The sequence below is a fragment of the Microtus pennsylvanicus genome, chromosome 6 (genome assembly GCF_037038515.1).
Source record: "Microtus pennsylvanicus isolate mMicPen1 chromosome 6, mMicPen1.hap1, whole genome shotgun sequence".
Lineage (NCBI taxonomy): Eukaryota > Metazoa > Chordata > Mammalia > Rodentia > Cricetidae > Microtus > Microtus pennsylvanicus.
Window position 1 is genome coordinate 47,051,116 of NC_134584.1, and position 17,622 is coordinate 47,068,737.

General features: G+C 44.2%; 1 protein-coding gene across 5 annotated transcripts in view; it reads left to right on the forward strand.

The window, feature by feature from the left end:
* The first annotated feature begins 9,834 nt into the window (after positions 1-9,834).
* Srek1 (splicing regulatory glutamic acid and lysine rich protein 1) overlaps positions 9,835-17,622 on the forward strand; it is a 34,024-nt gene continuing 26,236 nt past the window's right edge. For 2 of the 5 annotated variants that reach the window (XM_075976146.1, XM_075976147.1), the window contains exon 1: positions 9,835-10,119. In XM_075976146.1, the coding sequence (XP_075832261.1) occupies positions 9,959-10,119 (161 nt within the window). In that variant the 5' untranslated portion in view covers positions 9,835-9,958. The remainder of the gene's footprint in view (positions 10,120-17,622) is intronic. The other 3 variants (XM_075976148.1, XM_075976149.1, XM_075976150.1) reach the window with 3 other exon arrangements.

Below are 17,622 nucleotides of genomic sequence, written 5' to 3' on the forward strand. Positions count from 1 at the left end.
CTGGAATGTGCCACCACATTCAGGGTGAGTCTTCCCTTCAGCAAATGTAATCCAGACATTCCTCACAGGTATGCCCATAGGTTAGTTTAGTCTAGACTACCCCCTCCCAAGTATGACCAATCTTGTCCAATAGATACTGTCAAGTAGACAATATCTCCCATCACACTTATGTAATACAGACATCACCAGACATCAAATATGACTAATAGCGTGGCACACTGGAGTAAGGCTGGAGGGAGTATAGCACACCCTGGAGATGAGGGCTAGGGAACTGACAAGGGCAAAGGGCAGCAGGCTTCGCATGCAGATCAGGAAATGATAATAGATCTCTTTGGGGGTGTTTTGAGTATTAACAATGGGATATCCGGAGGAGGTGACTAAGGGATTTCTAGATATTCAAATCTGGCTTGGGGTACCAGGTCTGGGTAGAAAGCACTGATTGTGAAATGTTGGTATAAATGTCAAAGCTAAAGACAAATATGAGCAGGTAGAAAGAAAAATAAAAAGTGGGTCAACACAGGGGTCAAAATATAAAAAGGAAAAGAAGAAAAAAGAAGTGGGAAATGGAGATGGGAAGGGGAGGAGGAGAAAAGTGATAAGATTGAGAACAGAAAACTTCTAGAAAAAAAAATCACAGTTCCCAATCCTACATGAGAATGTCTGATTTTATCTGAAAAGAGCTGTTTGGCTGGAGTGTGGAACATTCCTTTTATGGCACAGTGGAAGCTGAAGTTCAACAGTAAAGGAAAACGGAGAAGTGGGGTCCAAATATTAGAAATACTGGGTACTATGAGAAAATTGAAAACTGCCTATTACAAACACTAGGAAATTCTATGCAAAACATCAAAAATATTAAGTGCTTAACTAAATCCTCCCATTCTTCTGTTCCCTCCATCCCACCCACATATGCACACAGAAAATAGCAATGAACAACTTCCAAAAATAAAGCAGGAACTAGAGCTGGAGAGAAAATGGGGTTCGTACTGAATTTGACTAGGTGCTTGTCTCAAAGGCTGAGTCTTTGGAGGCTAAGGTATATCTCCAATATCCAGATTTAGGAAATCAAAAATTCTGAGGGAGGAAAAGAAATAAGAAATTCTTAGATAAACTCATCATAGTGAACCTTCAGAAAAGCTGATGATGAAGGTAAAATTTGCTAAAATTTGATTTTTAAAAAGTTATCTGAAAAAAAAAGTTATCTGATTCAGGGGCTGGATAGATGGCTCAGAAGTTAAGAGCACTGCCTGCTCTTCCAGAGGTCCTGAGTTCAATTCCGAGCAACCACATGGTGGCTCACAACCATCTATAATGAGATCTGGTGCCCTCTTCTGGTCTGGTGGCATACATACAGACAGAACACTGTATACATAATAAATAAATAAATCTTTAAAAAAAGTTATCTTCACAACTGGGCAGTGGTGGCACACACTTTTAATCCCAGCACTTGGAGGCAAAGACAGGTGGATCTCTGAGTTTGAGGACGGCCAGGGATAAAAAGAAAAAAACCAAAACAAAACAAAAAGGAGCCATATGTGATATACAGCTATCTTTGTTTTAATCAAAACAATAAGTACCTAGACAGCTGAGTCGTAGCAAGACTGATGCAAAAACAAAGAAAAATCTACAGAACCACAATAAACAAGCTGTCACTATACACAACAAGATAGGTGAGTCTCAAATGCATTATACCAAATAGTAAGCAGTCTTGACATGCTATGCACGACATGGATTCATTTTCATGACATCTTAGAGAAGGCAGACATGTAGAGATGGGAACCCGGTGAAAGGTGAGTAGTGTTTAACTACAGATGGGTGCATGAAAGAATACTTTGGGTGATGGGGATACTTTTCATGTTTGTTAAAATAGTAGCTCCATGAAACTCATTTGTTAAAACTCTTTGATGTCTATTGTAAATGGAGACTGCTTTTCTGTTTCCCAGCAGTCCAGACCCGAATAATCAAACAGATTATTAATTATAACACTGCTTGGCCAATGGTTTAGGTGTATTACTACCTAGCTCTTACATCTTAAATTAACCCATTTCCATTTTTCTATGTATCACCACGAGGCTGTGGCCTACCAGTAAGATTCCAGTGTCTTTCTCCTTCGGCAGCAATATGGCATCTCCCTGAGTCCACCTTCTTTCCCCTGCATTCATGTTAGTTTTCCTGCCTAGCTCTATTCTCTCCTGCCATAAACCAAAGCAGCTTCTTTATAAAACCAATGGTAATAAAACATATTCACAACATATGAACACAGAGAGGAATCTCACATCAGTCTATTCTAAAAAGACAAAGGCCTTATAAGAAAATTATTGATAGTATCATTATTAACATAAATGTGAAAAGTTCCAACAAAAATACTAGTACATTGAACCCAGAAGCATAGCCCAAGGATAATAATCACGAGCCACCCTTGCATTCCTGGAATACTATCATGCTTGATCTAGAAAAATCATTTGCCGAAATCCAACACAATTTTATGGTTTCTCTGCTTCATCTTTCCATCATCTTATAGGTGTAGAATCATCTATCTGGCACTGTCTGTGTAACAAGTTCTGGCCAACTGCTACAATCAGATATTTAGCTCCAGGAGTGAGATTCCCTTTGGATTCAATGTCCTGGTACATCTGTCCAGTGAAAAACATTTTCCCACCTAGATGGGATTCTGACTCGGAGGCACTCAGCTACAATTTCACAGATGGCAGCTTCACTTCATTGGCTCCTCAGTCATGCACATACACCAAATGTTTGGACCTCCAGCACTGAGTTCGATTGCCATGGCAATGATACTATCAGATTACCTCATTATGATTTAAATGAACTAAGGTCTGTACATGACTAATTGATCTTACCACATCCCTGTCTTGGGCCGTATGTGCCAGCAGCAGTCATGCATTTATTTCAGGAACAAAGAGGTTTCTCTTTCTGGTACTTAGTCTGACTGTTGGCTCACTGCTTTTTCTACATTGGTGGCCTTATAAGAAGATTCCTTCTGCACATGAGCTCTTAAGAAAACTTTCTAGTATGGGGACCCATGGAGAAATGGGACCACTTATACAATAGGTTAAAATCACACCCAATACCAGCCATTCTTTAAGGTAAGTTGATGACAAATACAAGATATATGACAGTATTCTTAAAGAAAAGAGTGAAATAACCAACAATAAGAAGAAAATGAATAACATTAAAAATTCTAAGTGGTATCTTCAAATTTTTGAAGCTCACGTGTTCATAAAGAACAGAGCACTAGAACACTGCTTGCTTTTTGCTCTAAATTCAGCCTTAATCTGTGCAAAGATTTTGGCCTTTGCTTCCTGTAGAAAGTTGTTGCTTTTAGGTATCTGTACCTCTATTTTAAATTCAGTATATGTTTATCAGGTGTCACGAACTGTGCCATGGTTTGGATATGGGTGAAGGGTGTTCCTCAAAAGTTAAAGTTCTAGAAAGTCCCCACTATGGTATAATATTGAGGTGGTAGAAGTCCTAATTGAGCCTAATTAATCAGGTCATGGTGATGCACTTCTCCAAAGGAACTAATGCAAGTTTTGAGATGCAGATTTAAGTCACATGAAAATGGGTTGGTATAAGGTATGTTGGCTATCTCAGTTTTCTCTCTTGATTTCTGTCTTATCATTGACACAGCTTCCAGCTCTCAGGCCACCAGCATGAGGTATTCATCAGAGTTGAGCTAGTTTCATGCTCTTGATCTTCCAAAATCCATGAGTTAAATAATTACCATCATAACAGCGCAGTTAAGGTTTAGACTGGCAGTAAACAGGAGGTACCGTATTACCTCTATATGGTGCAACTTAAGTTTTTAAGAAGTGCTTAACATTTTAAGAAGTGCTCCTGGATAATAAAAAAATTACAGATTCACAATAAAACAGATTCAGACATTTTGCAGATCACTTTTTAAATTCATATTCTATAATTCAAAACTGTTTTGGGATTTCAATCTGTTTAGCTTATGATCTTTGGGGTAGCAAGCTCTAGGGCGTGGTCTTGTCTGCCTAAAAGTTAAGGGGAGGGGTCGGGCTCTCTTGCTTTCTTGGTGGTTGGACCCCAGCACCCCTGGACAGAGCAGCAGGACATAGCAGCTGGACTGCCATAGCATCTAATCTTTATCAGTGAAGTGTTTACTCCCGTTTTATACCTAAAAAAATTCTTGAGACCCTTTAACGAACTATCGTGGTAACACAAAACCAAGGTACTAGCTAGGGTGGTGGTGCTTGCATGGAGTCCCGGCACTGCAATCCCAGCACTGGAGTCCCTGCATTGGAGTCCCAGCACTGGAGTCCCAGCACTGGAGTCCCTGCACTGGAGTCCCAGCACTGGAGTCCCTGCACTGGAGTCCCTGCACTGGAGTCCCTGCATTGGAGTCCCTGCACTGCAGTCCCAGCACTGAGTCCCTGCACTGGAGTCCCTGCACTGGAGTCCCTGCACTGGAGTCCCTGCACTGGAGTCCCTGCACTGGAGTTCCAGCACTGGAGTCCCAACACTGAGTCCCCACACTGGAGTCCCTGAACTGCAATCCCAGCACTGGAGTCCCTGCATTGGAGTCCCAGCACTGAGTCCCAGCACTGGAGTCCCTGCATTGGAGTCCCAGCACTGAGTCCCAGCACTGGAGTCCCTGCATTGGAGTCCCAGCACTGAGTCCCAGCACTGGAGTCCCTGCACTGGAGTCCCAGCACTGGAGTCCCTGCATTGGAGTCCCTGCACTGCAGTCCCAACACTGAGTCCCCACACTGGAGGCCCTGAACTGCAATCCCTGCACTGGAGTCCCTGCACTGGAGTCCCTGCACTGCAGTCCCTGCACTGCAGTCCCAACACTGAGTCCCCACACTGGAGTCCCTGAACTGCAATCCCAGCACTGAGTCACCGCACAGAGCCCCCCACACCCACTGGAGTCCCAGCTTGGTGTCCTTGCACTGGAATCTTTGCACTGGAGTCGCATCACTGAATAGATTGAAGAAGAGGCTCTAGAGTTGGAGACCAGTCTGTGGTAGATCGCAAGATTCCACCTCAAAAAGCAAAACAGGACTAGAGAGAAGCTCGGAGGTTAAGAGCACTGGTTTGCTCTTGCAGCACAGCTGGGTTCAGTTCCCAGAACCCTCACAGCTCATGAACATCTGTAACTCCAGTTCCTAGAGATTCAATGACCTCTTCTCTACCACTCTGCCACCCCCTCGCACCGTGGGAGGCATGAGGCACACATGTGGTGAACAAACATACATTCAGGCAAGATACCTATACACACATTAAATAACAATAAAACATCTTTAAATGCAATACAAAGCAAATACACAGAGGTGGGCAGAGAAAAGAACCTCCTCAAGTACCTGGAAGACCGCCTCATTTGATACAGAGATCCCACACCAAAGTGATCATGTTTGCATATATCAATGTATGTATATATAAGAAGCCTGGCTTTTACTTTAGTTATATTTATTAATTTTTTTCATACAATATATTTTAATCCTAGTCTGTTCCCTCTCCAGCTCCTTCCAGATCCTCCCTACCTCCCTACTCACCCAACTCCCCTCCCTCAAGTAAAAAACAAAAATCAAAACAAGTAATAATTCAAAAAAGCGTGTGCACATGTGCGCGGGCACACACACACACACACACACACACACACACACACACATACAACACAGAACCCTTTTAGTGTTGGCTACTCCTGGGCATGGGTACTGCCTTGGACTGTGGTTGATATACCAACTGTCACTCTATTGGAGAAAGCTCATTTCCCCTTTGCCAGAAGAAACAGTCCAGTTTTTAAGGAAATCATCACATATACTTAAGGTCCTTCTTGTAAACTAAAACTCATTTTTGGGGTACAGCTCAGTGGCAGGGCACGTTCTTAACATGAGAGATGGTCCTGAGTGCAATCCAGAGCCCTGGAGGAGAGGGGTGCCTCCCAGGATTCTTAATTCATATATTTTTTAATTACTTTTTTTTTGCTCCTTTGCCTTTTGAATAAACACAACACACCTGAATTAAAGTGAAATGTTTTAAAACTAGGTTTCCTTTGTGTGGTGACTAATTGCAATTTAATGAGATATGGAATGACCCAGGGCACAGGCCTCTGGGCATGCCTGTGGAGGACTCCCATGGCTAGGTTAACTCCATGGGAAGACATGCCTGCTGGGCTGGGATTCTGGACTGTATAAAAAGGAAAAAGTGAGCTGAACACAGGAACCCATCTGCCTCTGCCCCTGGATTGCAGGTCTAAGGATACCAACTGCTTACTCACCTGCTGCTGTGACGTCCCCACCGTTGTGGACTGTAACTTGGAACTATGAGCTGGAATAAATAATTCCTTCAAGTTTATTTGCCAAGCGTATTTTGTCACAGCAGCAGAAAAAGCAAAACACTTTGTCATTGGCTTGTGTTTTTGTTTGGTTGTTGTGCTGCAGACTGAATGCAGCTCTGACCTCTGCATGTGTTATGGCTATACATGCATGTGTTATGGCTATACATGCATGTGTTATGGCTATACATGCATGTGTTATGGCTATACATGCAGGCAAATAGCAAATAGGTGTGTCAAGTGTGAACACGGCCCACAGAGACCAGAGAGGTTGGACCCTTGCATCTGGAGTTCCAGGAGGTTATGAGCTGCCTGCCATGGGTCCTGGGTCTCTAACCCAGGTTCTCTGAAAGAGCAGTGCTTGCTAAGCCATCTCTCCAGTCCCCAATGGAAGAGAAGAATTTTAAACAACTACAGAGAGACATTAATGGTCACATACTGTAAAGGAGATACATTTGCTTTTCCAAATTCACCTTTGGTTTTCAGCATTGTGTAAATGAATGTTTGATGGTGCAATATTAAACACTGTCGACAGAGGGTGCTAGAGACTCAACATGGCAGAAAAGGTCTATTTCCCCACCCCCACACTATTCTGGTGGGCTTTTACTTGGGTACTCCTTGTGTAATGAATGATTTCATCAGAAACAGCAGTGGATGTGGCTTTAACAGCGTGGGCAGTATCATTAGTCTGGGTCCTACAGCGCATCCCACACAAGGAAACAAGTCTTGAGCAATATTATCAACCAGCTTGACCCAAGTGACAGGATGGCTCATTTTGCTTTTCAGCCTGACACATCTGCGAAGAGGGAGCCTTCAGGAATTACGTGTACCATATTGAAACCGTGGACATGCCTGTGGGTGTTTTCTTGCTAACTGGTAAGGGAGGGCCAGGCCTACTGTGGGCTGTACCATCCCTGGGCAGGTGGGCTTGGGGTATGTAAGGTAGCTGAGCCTGTGAACAAGTCAGAGTTCCCATGGTTCCTGTCTGCTCCTGCTTGAATCCTACTCTGACTTGCTTCAGCGATGGACTGTGATCCAAGGTGTTTAAGTCAAATGAACCCCTTTGCTCCCCAAGTTGCTTTGGTCGTGGTGCTTGTCACAGCAATGGAAAAGCAAACTAGAATAGTGGCCTAATATTCTGACTGCAGAAGGCACAGTCTTCTCAAGTGCACAAAGAGCAGTCTTCAAGACAAGGCTTAGCGACTTTAAATTCTTACAATATTCGAGGTGGCATATACAAGTTCAGTAAACCTTGTATTTCATTTGAAAACTCAGTAATACATGAGTGTTTTGCTGGGGACAGCTACTTTACCTGTACAGAAGTTCTTGTTTTGTTTTACATTGATCATTAAAAAAAAAATCCAGGTTCATGGTGGCACACACCTTTAATCTCAAGGATTTGGGAGACAGATGGATCTCTATGAATTCAAGGCCAGTACATGGTGCATTTGAAAAAAAATCAGTGTTGCATTTCTTTACAAGGAACTTACTTGAAATTTACAGCTAGTGTAGTGTGAGTGGACAGAGGTGAAGAATATCCAGAACTCAGTTTAGAAACAGCCTTGTTTCCTGATTGTCAGTCCTTTAACCTACCATTATATCTATCCATCCACCCATCATCCATCCATCCATCCATCCATCCATCCATCCATCCATCCATCCATCATGCATTACCCACCCATCCATCCATCCACCTGCCCATCCACCCATCCATCCATCACCCACCCATCCATCTTCCATCCATCCACCCACCCATCTACCCATCCATCCATCATCCACCCATCCATCATCCATCCACCCACCCATCCATCCACCCATCCATCATCCATCCACCCATCCACCCATCCACCCATCCATCATCCATCCACCCATCCACCCATCCATCATCCATCCACCCATCCACCCATCCACCCATCCATCATCCATCCACCCATCCACCCATCCATCATCCATCCACCCATCCATCCACCCACCCCTCCATCATCCATCCATCCACCCACCCATCCATCCATCATCCACCCATCCATCATCCACCCATCCATCCATCCACCCATCCATCATCCATCCACCCATCCACCCACCCATCCATCCACCCATCCATCATCCATCATCCATCCACCCATCCACCCATCCATCATCCATCCACCCATCCATCCATCCACCCATCCATCATCCATCCACCCATCCACCCATCCATCATCCATCCACCCATCCATCCATCCACCCATCCATCATCCATCCACCCATCCATCATCCATCCACCCATCCATCCACCCACCCCTCCATCATCCATCCATCCACCCACCCATCCATCCATCATCCACCCATCCATCATCCACCCATCCATCCATCCATCCATCCATCATCCATCCACCCATCCACCCACCCATCCATCCACCCATCCATCATCCATCCACCCATCCATCATCCATCCACCCATCCATCATCCATCCACCCATCCATCATCCATCCACCCATCCATCATCCATCCACCCATCCATCATCCATCCACCCATCCATCATTCATCCATCATCCATCCACCCATCCATCCATCCATCCACCTACCTATCCATCCATCATCCATCCATCCATATGTCCATCTATTGGCAGAATCTCATGTAGCCCACCCAGTCTCGCCTCAACTTGCTTTGTCTTCATGGATGACCTTGAATTTCTGATCGCCCTACCTCCACCTCCCCAGCGCTGAGATAACCAGTTTACGGCAGTTTCAGGTTTACCGGATCAACACCGGGCTTTCAAGGAGAACATTTACCGACGTGACTACACCCTCAGCCCTACTGTTGCTTTTAGCTCACCAGCACAAATGTTAATGTGAAAAGTCTCAATAATAGTATGTTTCTCGATATTTGGGCCTACAGGAATGGACTCCAGACCATGCACTTTGGAGATAGCCGCTCTGGTTGAATAGTATTGTGCCATATTAAAGTGCAAGTTCTATATGGACCGCAGGTGCCTTTGTCTAACAGTATAAATATCAAGGCCTGATAGTGAATAAATTGTATTTTATAAACAATGACACCTACTCATTTACTTTAATTCAGTCGGAATCTCCATACTTGGTGTGGAAATTTCCAAGGATTCTCACTATCAGGGTGCATGCCAACTTTAAAAACAGGTTAAGTGGGGCAGTAGCCTGTACTTAAGAAAGCTATAGTTTGGTCAGGTATTTATTTGTACTGTCCAGACGTTATTGCCTTTTCCCCCCAATGCAGCCCAGGCCTCTTGATTCCTCCTCGGTGTTCGTAGCCGACCAGCAGGAGCCGGGCTTCCTACGATGACGGACGCACAGAGTTTCAGGGGACAACCTCCGCTCCTCGACCCGCGGCAGCGGTGAAACATCTCTGGGGACACAGTGACGCCTAGCAGCCGCCGCCGCAACCAGGCCGGGAGGCTGGAGCAGCCAGGACCCGCGGGAGCCGCCGCGTTACCAGGGCGACACTTCCGGCCGGCGCGCGCAGCCCCCAGAGCAGGAGAGTCGCGCGGCGGGCGGCTAGACGTGCCCGGCGCCGCGAATTAGCCCGCGGGAGCGCGCTCGCGGCCGCGCGTCTGCGCTTCCCAGGCTCCGTCGCTGACGCGTCGTGGACGTTGGGGAGCGGGAAGGCAGCGGCAGCGGGGCCGGGATGAACAGCGGCGGCGGCTTCGGTTTGGGCTTAGGCTTCGGCCTCTTCCCTACGGCGGTGATTCAGGTGACGAACCTCTCGTCGGCGGTGACCAGCGAGCAGATGAGGACGCTCTTTTCCTTCCTAGGCGATATCGAGGAGCTGCGGCTCTACCCCCCAGAGTGAGTGCTGGAGCCCGGCGGGGGGAGGGGCGCGCCGCCATCGAGACCTCGGGCGCCGAGGCGTGGGGGAGCGCGGGCGTCACGTGACCGCGCGCTTCCCTAGGCGGCCATGTTTGATGAGGGCACCGGGCCGCTTGCCCGGTTCCCGGCGTTGGGATTTTGTTGATTAACCTCGACGCGCGGTGCCTGCGAAGGACTTAGGAGTGGCTTCCCCTTTCTAGCCTGCGGGACTGTGGTTGATGTCCGGGCTTCGAACTGGGTGCCCCCAGCCCTTAGGTTCCCCCCCGAACTTAAGATGGCCGCAGGTGGGCCCTCATGGCAAATGCTCATAACGTTTTTGCACTGGAAGAAATCGTGGAGAACGCCTGCTATGGCCCGGACCTCTAGGTTTTAGTGTCAGGGTGCTAGTGCTGTTGAGCGTGCCTTTGACAACACGGAATCAGGGCTGGTTTTGTTCCCCGGGGTGATCACAGACATTTACTATCTTTTTGGTGTTTCTCACCGAGCCCGTATCTACGATCTTAAAAGATCACGTCAATACCTCCTTTTGGCAGCAGCCTGAATTTTTCTCCTAGAAGGTCACACTGGCTCAAACCTTTCAAAAACTATAAGTCAGTGCGGAATTATCTCTGCTGCGTCTGTGTGTTTAAAAATCAGGGCTTAATTGGCATTTTTATGTCGAGATCGCTTCCCAGTTAGTGTACTTGAAGTGGTACATTTCCTTATACAATGTTAACTAATCAGATAACTCGTTAATGGTTTTCCCGTTCTTAAAATTCTCGTACTCACAAACTTTAAGAAAAATATTGCAGTATTTTGTTCTTTATGTTAAAATCATTTGGAGGAAAAGGGTACTTGTTACGATTTTTTTTTTCGTAAAAGAATTCGTCTTATTTCGTAGTGCTGCATATAGAGCGTTTTTTTCTCCCTACTATCTGTCTGTAAGTATTGGAACCACTGCATATTGATGTCCTATGCATTTGAATATTTAATTTTAAATTAAATATTTTCTTTTTTTTTTGATTTTTCGAGACAGTTTTTTTTCTTGGAAATATTTCACGCATCCAGAAAAGTTGAAATACTACATTGGATGCCCATCCAATTCACTGATTTGTTAGTACAGTTGGTTATTAAAATTTCATTTGTTCTAGCTGGGCGTACGCCTTTAATCCCAGCACTCGTGAGGCAGAAGCAGGTGGAGCTCTGAGTTCAGGGCCAGCCTGGTTTACAGAGTGAATTCCAGGACTTTTTTTTGTATAGGGAAACCCTATCTTGAAAAACAAAACAAAACGAAAGAGCTAACAACAAAAAAAGAGTTCATTTGTTCTAAAAGTGGGATTCCGCCTCCTCTCCTTTCTCTAGTGTATCTTCAAAGACCACTTGATTCCCCCCCCCCTTGTCTAGAATAGGCCCCTCCCTCGCTTTAAAAAAAGTCTTTCACTAAGTTGACCTTTTTATGAGGTAGTATCTTGTAGAAGGACGCTTAGTCTGTGTTTAAACAGGTTACTGGATCATGCTGAGATTCAAGCAGTATATTTTTGATAAGAGTACTGCATAAACGCATGAGCACAAGGTTTGAGCCGTGACATTACAAGCTGTGCTGTCTTAGCGGCTGAAGGTGCTTTCAGCCGTCTCACGTACTCAACAATTAGCAATGAGGAGTGTGCTTGGGGAGGACCGCGGCCTGGAAGGGTTGGAAGCCAGTCTGTAAAATACTCTGCCTTTGAGCTCTTTTTTTTGGGGGGGGGGGGTTCGAGACGGGGTTTCTCTGTAGCTTTGGTGCCTGTCCCGGAACTAGCTCTTGTAGACCAGGCTGGTCTCGAACTCACAGAGATCCGCCTGCCTCTGCCTCCCGAGTGCTGGGATTAAAGGCGTGCGCCACCACCGCCCGGCTCTTTGAGCTCTTGTAAATTAATTTTGGGACCGTAGAGTATTGAGGAAATATGTCACAGGATAAACTTCGTTCCCAGTGAGTCGCCATTGGTGTGGTGCTTGGAACTTGGGTTCAGGTGGCAGCACTGCCAGGTATTAACGACAGCTGGGAAGATGCACCTCGTTTTCAGGGCCGCAGCCCTGAGTAAACCCTCTTTCCTTTTCCTGCTTGGGAAAATGTTATTATTTGGGGTTTAAAGGTCAAAGGGAATGAAAAGGGTTGCTATTTGTATTAAAATAGAGTCATTATGTCACAAAGTAATCAATTCCTTTGGCAAAGTTGTTGCCAGACAAATGTTTACCTTTCACAAGTGCAGGAGTGGAGCCTGGTTCTGGTTTTGCAGGGACACTGACAACATTACTGGCAGGTTTTCCTCTCCATGATGCAGTTATGCAGTTTGGTGCAGTCGGTAGAACGTTTGTCAAACACAGTGATAGTTGTTTTGATTGCCTTATAGACATTGTTTTGTGATTAATATTTAGAAGTTGAGTGGTTATTCGCTTTAAAATTGGAAATACATTTCTTTAGTGAAATGTGAAAATAGCCCTATTTTGCGCTCCACCGTGTTTTTAAAACAGTCTGTCATGACCCTGAAACCGGCTTAGCTGGCTAACTAGGGATCTGCTGGGTTCCATTCCCTGGTGCTGAGAGGCATACCCCACACCTTGCTTTTCTGTGAATGCCAGGATCCTACAGATCCTTCTGAAGGCTTTGTGGAAAGTACTGTACTGTTTTCCCAGGGGCCAGTTTCATTGGAAATTTTTTTTGTGTGTGTGTTTCGAGACAGGGTTTCTCTGTGATTTTGGAGCCTGTCCTGGAACTAGCTCTGTAGACCAGGCTGGTCTCGAACTCACAGAGATCCGCCTGCGTCTGCCTCCCGAGTGCTGGGATTAAAGGCGTGCGCCACCACCGCCTGGCTTTCATTGGAATTTTTAAACTAAGCATTCCTGTAAACAAGTCAGTAACAGGCTCACCAGGTGAAAAGGCTTGCCTCTTAAGCCTGCTGTCTTTAGTTCAGTCTCAACCACCGTGGAAGGAGAGAAGTCAGCTCCTGAAGGTTAGACTCTTGACATCTCCGTACAGTTCACCCCACGTGCACACGCTTGCACAGACAGTACAGAACATTAAAGAAGAGTTTATGTAGACATTCATTAACATCATTCTTTTTTGTGTTGCTACATAATTAAGTACCCAGAATTACTGTCCAATTTTTTGCACAATAGTTGAATTTCATAGTGTATGAAAACCTATTTAAACAAATTGCTTTTTTCAGTAAGGTTTCATTGTGAGAAAATATTCATACAGAAAAATGGACGTCATGGTGTGCAGCTCAATGAATTTTTACAGAGTTAAACAGAGCAATGGAGCAAGCACACAGTGGGGAAGTACCTGCGTCCTCCAAGTTCCCCTGTGCCCTCCTTCAGTTGACTCCCCCATTACCCCACCACCACCACCCCTGCCCCCAAGGGTAATTCTTTTGATTTCTAACACTAGGGAGATTTTCACCTGTAGTTTTTCTTGCTTGCTCTGGTTTTCAAGTTCAAAGAACCAAAGTTAAAGTGTCTAACTACTTAAAGTAACTTAATTAAAGAAATAACATTCTGTGTCTGCTAGATTTTGTTGCCATGGCAAAACACCTAAGATCGTAAAGCAAGGAGTTACTTTGGCTCAGGATTTCAGAGGTTTCAGTCTGTGCTGACTGGCTCTGATTCAGCCTGTAGCCAGGCTGCTGGAAGGAGCCAGGGACAAGATAAAATCTCCTTAAAGCTACAGCCTAGTGTTTTAGCCCAGCCCCCACCTCCTAATACTACTAGTGCATTCACCTGTTTTAAGTAACACCAGCAGTTGAAGACCCAGCCTTCAACACATCAGAGCCCTTTGGAGGGAGGAGGCTGTTTCATAACCTAGCTTTAGCAGCCATTTTATGTAGAATGGAGAACAAGAAAGTCTGTAATTTTTTTTTCTTTTTTTCTTTTTTGGTTAAAGTCTGTGATCTTAGCATCACCCCACCAAACTCCTTTCATTAGCATGTTTTTCCTTCTGGCTCCCTGTATGTGCTTATTATAATACAGTGTAATCAAAGGATTTATACACTGTGATTATAAGCCTTTTTTACTTAATCCAAGCATTTTGCATATTACTGTGCTTTACAGTAATATCTAAAGACACGTCCTGTGTTGAGTGTTTTTTAAAATTCTGTTGTATGTTGGCCATCGTTTTAATTTTTAATTACAAATGAAGGAGTTTAAACTAGGTGCATTTGGAAGTGTTTGATCGTCAGTAGTGACTGGAAGGGTTGTAGGCAGTGTCAGCAGTTCATAAGAACGGCTTAGAACTGTCCCATCTAAAGCACTATTGGAGTCCTTAGATAATTCATGCATAAAACTATTTGTTCGTGTGATTTTGATAGTCTTTAAAACGGGGATTGCCAAGACCATTGGAAAACAGATAATTGCATTATGATTTATAACAGTAGCAAAATTATACTTATGAAGTAGCAACAACAATAATTTTATGGTTGGGGTCACCACAACATGAGGAGCTGTCGTAAAGGGTCTCAGCATTAGGAAGGTTGAGAACCACTGTACTATATACATTACGTGTATGTACCATGGTTGTGTTCTTTAGAATTGACCACTTTTAGATCCGTTCCCAGGTTTCTCAATCTTACTGGTACACCTTTCATGTAGTTTCTTTAAAAATTGGGCTGGTTTACTGTGTCCATAAATATTAAATTTAAAGTGAAGTGGAGATATTGATGATACATTTTTCATTTTCAGTAGTGACAATTTAGGTATGCATTTTTTTCACAAAAAGGTCTGCCAACTTAGGAAATGTAGTTCTAGTGATGGATGGCTTGTCAGATTCTTGATTAGAGAGAGGGCTGAACATATTCCTGTTTCAATTCCTAGGGCTTTAGTAGGCTTTTGACTCGCTTTAGCTGGGAAGGACAGAAAGTGTTACCTATCTCCTGTACTGGTGTTTGTTAAAAAAGATCTTTGCTAAACTGAAGAATAAAGGCTGTAATGGCCATAGAGCAGTGAGGCTTCCTGGGTCCTGGGCCTGGGAATCAGAAAGGTAACTGCAATCAAAGTGACTCTGCCTTTTTCTCTCAGGAGGCTGTTTGTCTTTGTGTATCTTCTTTGTTTCTTTATGGACCTACTCTCTACTCCCGCATCTGACACAAGCCTCTTTCTAGAAAGAGTCTGATTGTTCTGAGTTTGTCTTTTCAAGCCTGCCTACCCAAATTAGGTGGTGTGTTCAGCCAGTGAAGTGGACTCTTGTGGAAGGGGCTAGAGAAACTTATAGAATGTGTTGGGGGGGGTGTTCAAATAAATTGTGCTAATGCACTGCTGAAGCTGCATATGGTGTTCAGCGAGGGCTGCCTGAGGCCTGTGATATCTTTAGATGGTTTCAGAGGATTGAGACTTGAGTCTTAAAGAAAGGTGGAATTAGTGTAAAGGAGAGACAGAGAGGAAATCAGATTCCCTGAGTGCAGCAGCATGTCCAGAGTCCCCATGCCCAGAATATATGTCTGCAGTTTGGATATATATAAAATGAAGCCGGAACACAAAGGCGCCTCAAAGGAAATGTAATCTTAAGGGATGTGATGCAATTTAGGGTTTAAGGATCACACTGGCACTTTTGTGGAAGACCATTAATAAGGGATTAAAGTTAGACAAAGAGTGATTGACTTGGGAACTGTAAAATGATCCAGGTGTGCATTGCTGAGGTCCTGAACTAAGACATCAGTAGTGAGAATGAGGAAGGACTTAGGATGACTTGTATTTGGGAGATGAGGAAGTTGGAAAGGCCAAGGATCAGGAGTGACTCAGGATTGGCAATTCAAAGCTCAGTTTGACAAAAGAGGTTATTTCACTCAGTGAAGCACTCTGAGATGAAGTGAACCATCAGCTTTCTGTCTCTGGAACATTGCCGGTGGCTGTGGCAGAGGAAAGGGGCTAAGCTGTGGCTTCTAAGGCTTCTGCAGAACCCAGATGTTAGTTCTGTTGATCCACCAAGGCAAATTATTTGGACACAATTAAGTTCATGAAGTAGAAAAGTCTAATTTTACCGTGCACTTAGAAGGAGCATTGAAAATTTTGGTGAATAGTGTCAGTTACTGTAAAACTAGTGACTCCCAGATACCAAAACAGAGAATGTCCTGTTACTTTTAACTAAACTAAATAAGAAAATATAGGATACTGGCAGGACTGAAAAGCAGAGAAGGCAGTGAATGGATTGTGAGCTAACTGAGATAAGGGTGCATCAAAGTGTAATTACTATTCAGCAGGCAGACTCTTGGATGTGGCTGTTCAGATCTCAGGGTAGACCTAGGTTAGAGGTGTGGTCATGTAAAGGTGGTGGCTTAAATCTGAATGGGGTGTTTACTTATGTGACACCAGGTGATTGATTGCTGAGGAGGGATTTTAGTGAGGGCTGCTGTGAATTGGTGACCTTAGGTGGGTGAGAGAGAGGAAATTGAGCCGACTAGGGAAGAATTTGTAGTTTTAAAAACTACTTAAAGGGCTGGAGAGATGATTCAGTGGTTAAGAGAATTGCCTGTTCTTCTAAGGGTTCTGAGTTCAATTCCCAGCAACCACATGGTGGCTCACAACAATCTGTAATGAGATCTGGTGCCCTCTTCTGGCCTGCAGGCATACACGCAGACAGAATATTGTATACATAATAAATAAATAAATAAATAAATAAATATTTAAGAAAAACTTAAGTGGTCCCACTACTTATATACTTATATTTATAATATTGACTTAAGTTTTAAATGCAAATATTATTACAGTGTTTGGATATCAGTCTTTTTGCTGTGATAAAGGCAGCTTGAGAAAGGAAGGTTTTATTTTGGTTTATAGTTCTAGGGTTATGGTCCATTATGGAGGAGAAGATTTGGTAGCAGGAACAGGAGGTAGGTGGTCACATTAAGTCCACTGTAAGGAAGCAGAGACCTTAATGCTGTGCTCACTTGGCTCTTTCTTTTTTATGTTGTATATAGAACCTTAGCCCAGAGAATGTTACCCCTTCAACCACTGTAATCCAGATAATATGGAGTAGAACTTTCTCTTAGTGTTTGTGGATCCAGTTAGTTAGACTAGCAATGCTAACCATCACAGGTTAACAGTGTAACTGTAGCTTTAACCATTTAATGTCATTTTACATTGTTTCTACATTGCTTATGTGAAGGATTATAGAGAACAGATTTAGTAATAAATGACTGTGTAGGGGACTGGAAAGATGACTCAGTGGTTAGAGCACACACTAGTGTTAGGTTCTCCATGCCCTCTTAGGCAGCTCACTTGGGACTCCAGTTCCAGCCTTCTTCTGGACCTGATTGCCACCAGCATTCACATAGGTACACACACTTAAAAATAACATGTCTTTTTAAAGGGGTGAATTTATAGCCAGGTGGTGGTGGCACATGCCTTTCATCCAAGCATTCAGGAGGCAGAGGCAGGTAGATTTTTGTGAGTTTGAGGCCAGCCTGGGCTACAAAGCAAATTCCAGAACAGGCACCAAAGCTACACAGAGAAACCCTGTCTTAAAAAAAACAAAAA